At 33.5% G+C, this 10,808-nt stretch overlaps 2 protein-coding genes across 2 annotated transcripts; one reads left to right on the forward strand and one right to left on the reverse strand.

The window, feature by feature from the left end:
- Positions 1-753: 753 nt before the first annotated feature.
- On the reverse strand, positions 754-4,871 carry LOC114240715 (uncharacterized). Its single transcript, XM_028171368.2, has 7 exons — positions 4,642-4,871; positions 4,348-4,561; positions 3,744-4,049; positions 2,688-2,793; positions 2,297-2,412; positions 2,164-2,222; positions 754-925 (listed from the first exon to the last, which is right to left on the reverse strand). The coding sequence occupies exons 2-7, from the start codon at positions 4,528-4,530 to the stop codon at positions 850-852; spliced, it is 846 nt and encodes a 281-aa protein (XP_028027169.2). The 5' UTR covers positions 4,531-4,561; positions 4,642-4,871; the 3' UTR covers positions 754-849.
- Positions 4,872-6,990: 2,119 nt separating this feature from the next.
- Positions 6,991-9,953, forward strand: LOC114240659 (uncharacterized). Its single transcript, XM_028171288.2, has one exon. It carries the CDS (start codon positions 7,704-7,706, stop codon positions 9,369-9,371), a length of 1,668 nt encoding a protein of 555 aa, XP_028027089.2. The 5' UTR covers positions 6,991-7,703; the 3' UTR covers positions 9,372-9,953.
- Positions 9,954-10,808: the final 855 nt, after the last annotated feature.

Here is a 10,808-nt window from a genome sequence, read left to right on the forward strand (position 1 = left end):
TCTGAAAAGTTCATATTTATAGTGCTCTCTCAAATACCCATCTTAGAGCCGTAGGAATATGTCGCATCAGCAGACCAGTATATTTATACAGTGGATATTACGCAGTTCACTATAATTTTAAAATTTTCATATTACATAATAATGATAATGATAAAGATCCGAGTTTTCCCGAAGGAAAATAATTTCTCACTACATCTACATATACATACGTTCATTTTCGATCGAAATTTAAATTTTTTGTGTTAGAAGATAATAAAAAATGTTTCATACAATTTGTTCAATTTAGATTAAATCCGATATCAGGGCTTATTCCAAGGATTTGCAATATCTCGCTGCGTTTAGACTTCCAAATTCTGGCAACGACCTTATCAGTGTTAGGTTTACAACACAAATTGGAAGCATCATAACCCAAATCGTTTTGAAAGCAATTGTTTTACATTATTCAAAAAAAAAGAAACACCATATTTTTCTGCCTATTTCTGCCGTGAAACAGTAATGTGTTTCGGTTTGAAGGGCGGTACAGCCATTGTAACTATATTGAGATCTTAGAACTGATATCTCAAGGTGGGTGGCGCATTTACGTTGTAGAAGTCTATGGGCTTCAGTAACCACTTAACACCAGGTGAACTGTGAGCTTGTCCACCCATCTAAGCAATAAAAAAAAACCTATCATTTTTAGTTTTATGATTCGCGTATTTTGTATTGTACTATAAATACCTGAAACAGCGTCGTAGTCAGCAAAAATGCAAAAACTGAGTCCCATATAATATTTAATTTTACAAAATTATATAGTTCATTAATATATTCAATGCAATATAGATTTTTAAATACAAAAGCTTAAACTTAAAATTAATCAGTCTCATTATTACGACGCCACCACGGGACACCGGTAATGTCTTCATCCGGACATATGTTCGCTGTTGGCCTGAAATTTGTAAAAAATGTTAAATTAATAATTTTAAAATTAGAGTTTACCATTTCTTCACTTTTTTCTGTTTTCAAACATTAAAGTTACCTAACACTGAATAACTATTGTCTATTGAAACTTGAGTCAAATAAACAAACAAAAGTATAAAAGCAAATACGCCTAGATTAAACGTTAATTATGAACTTCTACTGTATTATATAATTTTTTTGACATGATTCTGATGTATGAATATATAAAAAAATCACTAATCAAAACAAATCAAACTTCGAAATGGTTTATGGAGAAAGTTAAGACAAATATGTCTTTGCATTTTAAATTTGAGCTGAACCCTTACGCTTTTATACCCCTAATCTATAATTGATAGTTTCTCTGCAACTGACCTTACTACAATAGGTAGGAAAAAAACCATTGACCGCATTAATAATATAAGTTCGGACTTCGGAGCTGTCGAGGCTATATTTCATGGCCAATAATATCATATCAACTGGCAGGCCATATAACCTACATATCTGACTTCGTAAAAGAATAATTCTGCAGTTATTTCCTTGCATTATTATTCTATTTTTTATTTATTGAAAACTGTATTTAATAACAAATATCTTTATCAATTTCATTGTATCTTTATTAAATCTTCAAATATATTATTCACCATGCCCATAAATAAGTGTCACGGATTCTGTAACCCTGTTATAGTCCATTATACATAAAGTGACCATTTTTTTTCGTGTCAAAGCGGGACGCCTACGGAATTTCGTATATAAATAAATACTAGGGTAGGTATGTCGGGGTAAGATGTAATATTTAAGTGCAAAGTAAAAAATATGGTTTAAAAAAGTAATTGACATAATTTATTATGGTATCTTACCCTCACTGACATCTTAATTCTTACACAAACTTGCCGTTAAAATATTATTTATAAATAATATCGCAACAAAAAACTACTTTTCTACAGCAAAATTAGAGTTACTTTAGGATTACAATAAGGATTTGGGATAAGTAAGTATTCGGTAAGTTTCTAATAAACACATGCACAACAGATAAATGAAAGCGGGACATTTTTGTTCTCGTTGGGGACAGCGGGACGGACAGCCTGAAAGCGGGACAATCCCGCTCCAAGCGGGACGTATGGTCACGTTAATTATACAGTAAACTATTCTTGAAGCAGAAAAGGTAAATAAGAATGGTATTCAATATTATTAATGTACTAAAACTTACAGGGAACGAATTTTAGTTACCTATAAATTTGGCTATGAGGTTGAGAAGAAGTCAATAAAGAACACACTGGTGGAGGTTCCTGCAAAAAAATATACTCCTATAAAATTAAAGAAAGGTTCAATGTTCAGAAACAAGTCAGAATGCATGACATACTCTAATCGCCTGCATTGGAATATGCACATTTGCACGGAATTTTCGCTGCTTAATTTCACGACGCACGCAACACTGTACGCCTAGTAATACACAGCAAACACACGATGAGAGGCATCCTGTAAGAGAACAACTTTTTGATGTAACATATTTACCATTACCTATTATATAATATAATAGATATTAGCATTTATGGCTATAAGTTACATATTTATTGTTTAGAATTAGAGGTGGATACATTTGAAAGCCACTTGGTAATATGATATTATCACCATGTACTGACCACCTTAATAAGTTAGAGGATTTTTTTTTTCATTACGAAGCATACGATTGGATGTCTTAATTTATTATTATAGTCAATAGAAAACAGATTTATAAAATTTAAATCACTCACCAATATAAACTAAAACTCCCAAATCTCCATTTCTGTTTGTTCGTCTTAATACAATACCAGCAATACACAATGAAATACCAGTCAATATACCAACTACAAATATCACCTGAAAATATTAGAAAATATATAAGAACATAAAAAAGAATTTTACAGCAGCAAAGAGAAATGGAATACTCAAGCAATTTGAACTGGTCCCTAAAAATATGGAAAATTTATTTTTCTACATTTATTTTACTACACGAGTCTGATCCTCCTGAGTTCAGAGTCCCTACGGTCCATGGTTAAATAAATAGGTACATGGTATGTTAAGTAGTTATGAGAACCCATAAAAAATAATGTGACTTTCTTTATTCAGACATTTCATCAATCTCAGTTCCTTTATAATATCTATCACACCATGCATGGGAACTAAAGTGCAGAATGCCTATGCTCTTGCACCGATGCTTCAAATAGCTATTATAGAAGAATAGAGGATATGATAAAAAAAATTGGATAATACACATGCATATTAAAGAAATTAGAGCAAAGGTTGAGGCAAAGGCAACACTCCAAGAACTTTTGACTAATACTCAGACAGATTATCACCTTATAAGGACCTGTCACTTATTTACTTTGTAATCTATACCAAATTCCAAAAGGGCAAGTGAGTCGACTATTATCAAAGCCGGCAATGTGACATTTGGACAATTATTGGTAAATCAGAAAAACGAATTATTGACTTTGTATTCCATTGGCAGTCACAAAACTCTTCTGAACGACATCTTAGATAAATAACAGGTTAAGTATTAACCTTTATTTAATGCAGGTTTTGAACCGTATTCTTTGAAGGAGACGATTATTATATTGAAATCAATCTGTATTGACATATCAATAACATTTTTTTGTCTAAATGCACAGATTGCCACCTTTGATAATAGACGACTCAAGTATTAAGTCTCTTTATTCTTAATTACAGGTCTATTACATAACTGTTATGTTGCGTGGGGTTTAAAAAATTGTAACATGATATTTTTAGCAGGCCTCTTCAAATAATATTTCAATTAAACTGAAACTTACCTGCAGAATATAATAACAAACATATTCAAAGCCAGGACAATGACCTCCACAAGCTCCAATGATAGGAACCTCAGGGCTTACTGATGGTATTGGAGGTACTGGTGACCTACTCAAAGGTGGAACATTGGGTTCAGGATTGTACAATGGCAATGAAAATGCTGAAGAGCACTGTGGGAAACAATATGTGTCTTGCATATGAACTTTTTGTGCTTTACTGTAACTCCGCCATGTTCCTCCTCCATAAGGGGATTGGTATACAGGGGATGGAGGATCATCATTCCTTCCACCAACATAGTACTGTGGTAACTGAAAGATAAATATTTTACTGCTGTTATAATTTATCAAGAAGTCTGTAATGTGTAGCAATGAAATAAATTCGCATTTATTATTGGGTTCCTTTATCTTTGATCTACCGATACATGCTTTAAGGTATGCTTGTTGTGCTAATATCTGCTACTTAATATTCTGATGACAGGTCAATAATTAGTGTTATCACATTTATGCTTTTGGCAAATTTATAATCCAAAGTTGGTTAGAAATCTCAAGAAAACTGATTGCCACTGAAAGTTTAAAAGAGAGATTTAACATTATAAAGAATACAAACTTGATATGCGTTTTCTGATATTGAACTATCAGTGCCGGCCTGATACACTGGTGGGTTTATATCATCAGCCCATGGAAACTTAGCTCTTTGTTCAGCAGCCGACAGGATTTGTTGATTGCTTCGTGGTACTACTGTTGTTTGATACGAGTGAACGTTACGAGACGAAAGTTGATGCTTGAACATCTTGAAGTTGAGAGTTCTGGATTTTGTTTACCTAAGAAAATATCGAAACTTTTCTTAAACTTACTTTAAACATACATTGGTGAAAAAGATGTGCATAAATATTTCACTTACATGATTTCGACAAACAGACAAGAACTAAAACTATGTTATTTTGGCCATGAGTAATTAATAATTCAAAGCTTTGTATACATTTTATATCTATGTGTTCATCATATTTATGCCAATTTATGTATTCTTAATCGCAAATTTATGGCCGACGGGTCTAGTATGTAGGTAGCCAGCAATTTGTATTATTTATTTGAGAGCTTTTTTAGTTTACTCCGAAGTATCTATCTATGGATACTTTTTTTATAAGGGATTTTATGACCTGGTAGCTAAGACCTTTAAGTCGTGTCTTATTTTAATATATTTCTTAATTTTATGAAAAATGGAGTGAAATGAAATGAAATGAAAATAATTAACTTGGGACATTAATCAACTGGGATGAAATTAAATAAAACAAGATAAGATGATATGGGATGAAATATATAATCTCAGTAAAATGGTGGTTATTTACTAGATTATTTCAGTGGATGTTGGAGTTTGAATATAAAAGTAATGACCGGCAACACTTGTCACATGCAGGATTACAGATTTCGAATATTGGAATTATTTTAAATGCTTAAATCAAATAATTGTCTTCCCGTTAGCGAAGACAATGACTTCTTATCTAGACACGGTCAGAGCAACATCTAAGAGTTTTATAAAAATAAAATATTAAAATTGTGTAACAGTGTTCAAAGTATTTGGAATATAATTATATTAATCATGAAGCAGAGTGTTTTTTAAATAGCCCCTCATCACCTACAGAACCCAGTCCGATCAAATTTAACCGTCCAACAGTGGACTTTTTGGAAGATCCCGAGAAGTTACGTCCAGTGCCTTTTTTTCATTTTCCCACAATTGTGCACTTTCACAGATATTAAGCAGTTAATAAACCACCGTTATTACACATTTAAACCCGAAGAAGCACTAAATAGACAAAATAAAATAAAATCGCACAACTTTACTCCTCGCGTTCCCGCCAAAAAGTCCTTATCTATGGATACTGTACTACACAGAGTGACCCGTGTGTAGTGGAAGTGGAAGTGGACTAACGGGGTATGCCCAATGAAGTAGGAAACCTATGGAAATGAAACGTCAACCAAAATTTCGTGCCACTGTGACGTCATCTGGCCACAAAACATGGCGGCTTTAGTGCTGTCCAAAAGATTTCAATGTTATCAGGTTTTATCGATAAACGTTCTTGGCTCATTTTATTTTAAATATTGTTGAGTATTATTTATTTGTAGAATTTATACTTTAATGGGAAGTAAATAGGTATATTGTTATGTGCAAATATGATATGATTTAGATGGGTGAAATCTAAGACAAGTTCGTCCTTCGAATTTGCCAAGTAAACGATATGATGATTTTTAAAAGTTGCTACACTGATTTTATAAAGTTGTCGTTTGTCGCAAAACATAAAGATATGGCGTAGTTCAAAGCCATCAGCCCATTTCTAGCATGCTAAATGTTATCGTATTTTGAGTACGTGTTTTTCTTAGACTATAACAATCTATTTTAATTGTTTTGCTGACTCTAAAGTCCGTAACATACTACCGCAGCGCACCCCAAGGAAGGTGCGCCGCGCCGCACCATTTGAATCACTTTCGCTTGAGAGTGATTCAAATTTTAAACTTATCAAGGGACCGCGTGGTAAAAAAAACACCTACAGAACATTTATTCGTTAATTACAAACGTCATTCCTTGTGACTTCCTCTCTAAAATCACTTAATTATTAAATATTTAACAAATTTACAATAGTGTTTTACTCACTGCGGAATAAAACTATTTTATTTAAATAGTTCCGAAGAGATTTTGTCGGTAGCCTTTTTCCCGAAATATCTAAACAGAATGTCTAAATATGTTTTGATGACATATTTTAAAGTGGTATTTATGATTAGTGTCATGAACAATAGATTCCGACCGAAAAATGGATTTTTCGGATGAGGGCTCCATAATGAATTTAAATACATATAGATAATAGTTTTAGGGCATCGACTTTCTTGAGATCCTATAAAATACGTTTTAATTATTATTTTTGTATGTTTTAAGCATGATAAATTATGAAATTTTATATAATCAATCATATTAAATCGATATCAAAGTCAATAAATAATGTACAACCCAAAACAGACGGCCGAACTGACGTGACAATGACATTTGGCGCGCTAAACATAAAGATATTTACGTATATTCATGTTTCATTTTATGTACGCACTGAAATATTGTTATATTGTTTTCCTGCGAGTTAAAGTGCTGAGTAAGAACGAGATAGATATATGTTTATGTATGTGCCTTCAAAATGGGTGCTATTTATATAAGCAATTGTACGTATAGAACAACATGTCGTGTCCCTACTATATAGGTCTATGGGTATGCCGAATAGAAGGAATTTAACAATAACACTTTTTAAGCTTATAGTCATAGATCTTGTAGTTTTGAAGTTATGGATTTTTTAAACATTAAGATTAAATTGTTGTATAATGTACGTATAATTAAAAATTTTATAGTCCTACTATTTTTGCTCTTTTAGATATGTATTAGGTAGTTAACTTCGATCAACAAGTAACTAAGAATACTTAAATGGGCATTACATTGCAAAATAAATTCTTCCCTTTTACAATCCTCGTGTCCCGTACAGGCCCGTCGTGTCACGTATAACAAATGTCTTTTTTGTATCGGAGTCTTCATAAGGCTAACAACTACAAATTTTTCTTTAATAATTGCCTTTTTATTATGGAGGGTAGAGGTATTTTTTATCACCTTGGCACTTGCAATTACAGTAATATAGTAAATCAATTGCCTGTTGCCATAATGAAAAAAAAAATTGGTTGAGCTATTCATAGATTAAAAATAATAATTTATTCTCACGCTTTGTTTTCACTTGTGATTTTAGACAATTTAGCAGAATTTATAGTTAATAAATAATGAATAAAAAAACTGTGTAGGTCAGTCTTCATTCGTCCTCATCATCTTGAATTTTTTGGATTTGATGAGTACAGAAACAACAATAATAATGAGTGGATATCAATACGTGAAAAATGCTCTAGGGGCTGATTTTGGTTTATAGTAGAGGATATGTTTTAAAAATGATAAATCTTCTGAATATGGACGGCATCATGAATGACGACAACGATAAAGTTATTCTTGCTAGCAGATTCTGTAAAGATTATATTCGTGGTAGCTGTGCTCGCGAGAATTGTAAATTTATTCACGAAAAACCACCGAGAACCTTACTGAAAGAATTGTTTCGTTTCTGCCACGACTATCAAAACAAAGGTTGCTATAGAACAAACTGCAAGTTCTTACACAGCACCGTAGAAGATGAAGAAAATTTTTATCATACAGGAATTTTCCCCAGAGATTCACGAAATGTCGCGGTTTGTCAGGCTTATATACATGGATCTTGTTCTAATAAAGATTGTAAATACAAACACCCGTCTGATTTGATCAGCAACGAAGCTTGTAATGAAGTAGTAACAATTCATAATATAACTCAACCACAGTTTCGCATTCCTCTCTCTACAACCCTTAGAGATAATGATTCACCTCCAGGAGCAAAATTTAGACGAATCACATATGAAGATACTGGAATTGAAAATCAAGTTCTGACTCCTGCAAATATTTGCCCTAATTGCGAATGTCTAGATCATAAAGTGAAATTATTGCATGATAACATAAGTGTTTTACTAAAAAAAATTACAGATCTATCAGAAAAGAATTTGCAACTGACTTCAATGAATGAATTTCTTTTGGAACAAACTGCTTCTGTGAGAACCGATCAGCCTTGTGTTATTACATCTCGACATGGAACATCAGCTCCAGTTTCATTGGCTACTGTAAGTGTAACACCAGTTGTCAGTCTTGCTGGTGCATTGCCTACTCTAGTTCCTGCAGCAGCAACACCGAATCTAACTTTGGCCCCAGCAGCATCAAGAGCACAATTGTTGACTCCTGCACCACAAATACTCACTGTAAGCACAACTCAACAACTTATGGGCAATTCTGGAGCCCTCATTGTTACTAGTGCAGGAGCTCAGCAGTTGATGCAAGTTAGTGATTCAGGAACATTGATGGGAGGCGGACAAACAGTAGTAGCTGTACCAGCACAACTGACTATAGCACAACCTGCTCAGCAGTTAATGAGCAATGCATCTCAAACAGCAGTTCAACAACTCGTACAACAGTCTGCGTTACAGTCTCAACTAGCTCCACAACACCAAGCTCCACAATATGCAACCCAACAATCTGTACAACATTTGGCAGCACAGCATTCTGCACAGCATCTGGCGCAACAGTCCGCTCAACATCTTGCTGCACAACAGTCAGTTCAACATCTAGCTGCTCAACAATCAGCTCAACATTTGGTAGCACAACAGTCTGCACAACATTTGGCAGCCCAACAGAATGCTCAACATCTTGCAGCACAACAGAATGCTCAACATCTTGCAGCCCAACAGAATGCTCAACATCTTGCAGCACAACAGTCAGCACAGCATTTAGCAGCTGCAGCACAACAATCAGCCCAACAATTGGCAGCAGCAGCACAACAATCTGCGCAACAAATGGTGGCACAACAGTCTGCTCAGCAACTTGCTGCTCAACAGTCTCAACAACTAGTACCATCGGCTCAACAGCTTGTTCACCAAACATCAACTCAACAAATAACTATATCCAGCACTAGTCAGCCAATGGCCATGGCAAATTCACAGCCTATAAGATTCCCAATTATATCTCAAAGTATTCTGCCACATTAATTTGTGAAAATTATAGTGTTACTATATGAAATATTGTGCCGAGTTAAGTATTTATAAACTATCACATTATAGTTATAAATAATCAATGTTGATTGTAAAAAATCCTGACAATTTTAGGCAATTGTATGATTGCATGTAACTATTTGTGTTATATGTAGGATACAATTTTAGTAAAATAAAGTGATTAACAGCATTTTGATATCTTAGTAATATTGATGTAATAATAGTCACTGACAGTGCTGGTCAATGTTAATAGTAAAATACAAATGCAAAATACGAAGACAAACAAAACAAGAATGTTAATTGCAATATCAAGTAGAGTGAACTATTTCATTCATTTGACATCTAAGTCTGCCTGTCAACCATGTTTACAAATTAAATACCATTGCATATTTTGATGATTTGGCTAACAGATTCTGGCTTAACATAATATTTAAAAACACTGTGTAGTAAACTGATATTAACTACACCTTTATTTTTAAATAATTTAAGTACTAGTATTGTATAGTTATTGTGTTGTGTTCTATGGATTTTTTTAAGTGCATAATATTGCATATGCAATAAATAGCTGCATATTTATAATTCTGATTTCTATTCAATGTAATTTTCTACATGATATGAAGTGTCCCTACAGTATAAAACCACCCATTAAAAGATGGGTGCTGTTATTCATCACTTTCAAAAATTGTGTCCCATTGTTGTTTTGTCAGTAGTGCTGGTAATCAAAATAACACTATAATTTATGATTTTATATATTCGAACTCTTGCCGTATACTGATGATGAATGAAAACGACTAGTGAAAGGCAAGTTTTTAAGCGACATTATTGCAACTTTACAGCAGTCAATTAAAGATTACAATTTGGAAAAAATATCGTGATAAAACAACATTTCTCAGCCATTTGAATGTGGTTAACATAATTGAAGTTCAATTAAAAACATCGAATTGTTGATACTAATACCAGATAAAACGGACCTTTAATTACAAAGCTAAATGTCTTTCACCCCTCGAAAATATTATTTTAATCCCGATTCGTAGATTGGAATCAGAAAAAAAAGGGAACTTAAACAAGCAGAAACGGAACTAGAGGTTTTAATGCTTAGATGAGTGGTGCTAACAACTACTTAGCCTCGAGCCCAAAATCAACAATTACGGATACTGCCATGGACCTTTAGTTTTGAGGCTCAGTTTTATAGCAACGGCTACCCCATCCTTCAAACCAAAATGCATTTCAGCTTCACGGCAAAAATAGGTAAGGTGGTGGACCATGCGGGCCCACAAGACCTCCTAGCACCAATTTACTTGTGAATTTACGCGAGGATGCATTACCATCCTGCCATTTTCCGTGTAAAAGTTTTGAAGGATGCAACAGATGTTAAACAATCGAGTTTTCAAATTTAAGTAGCAGGGTGAAATATATATTTATGAACTCCAGTAT

The sequence above is a fragment of the Bombyx mandarina genome, chromosome 17 (genome assembly GCF_030267445.1).
Source record: "Bombyx mandarina strain Sakado chromosome 17, ASM3026744v2".
NCBI lineage: Eukaryota > Metazoa > Arthropoda > Insecta > Lepidoptera > Bombycidae > Bombyx > Bombyx mandarina.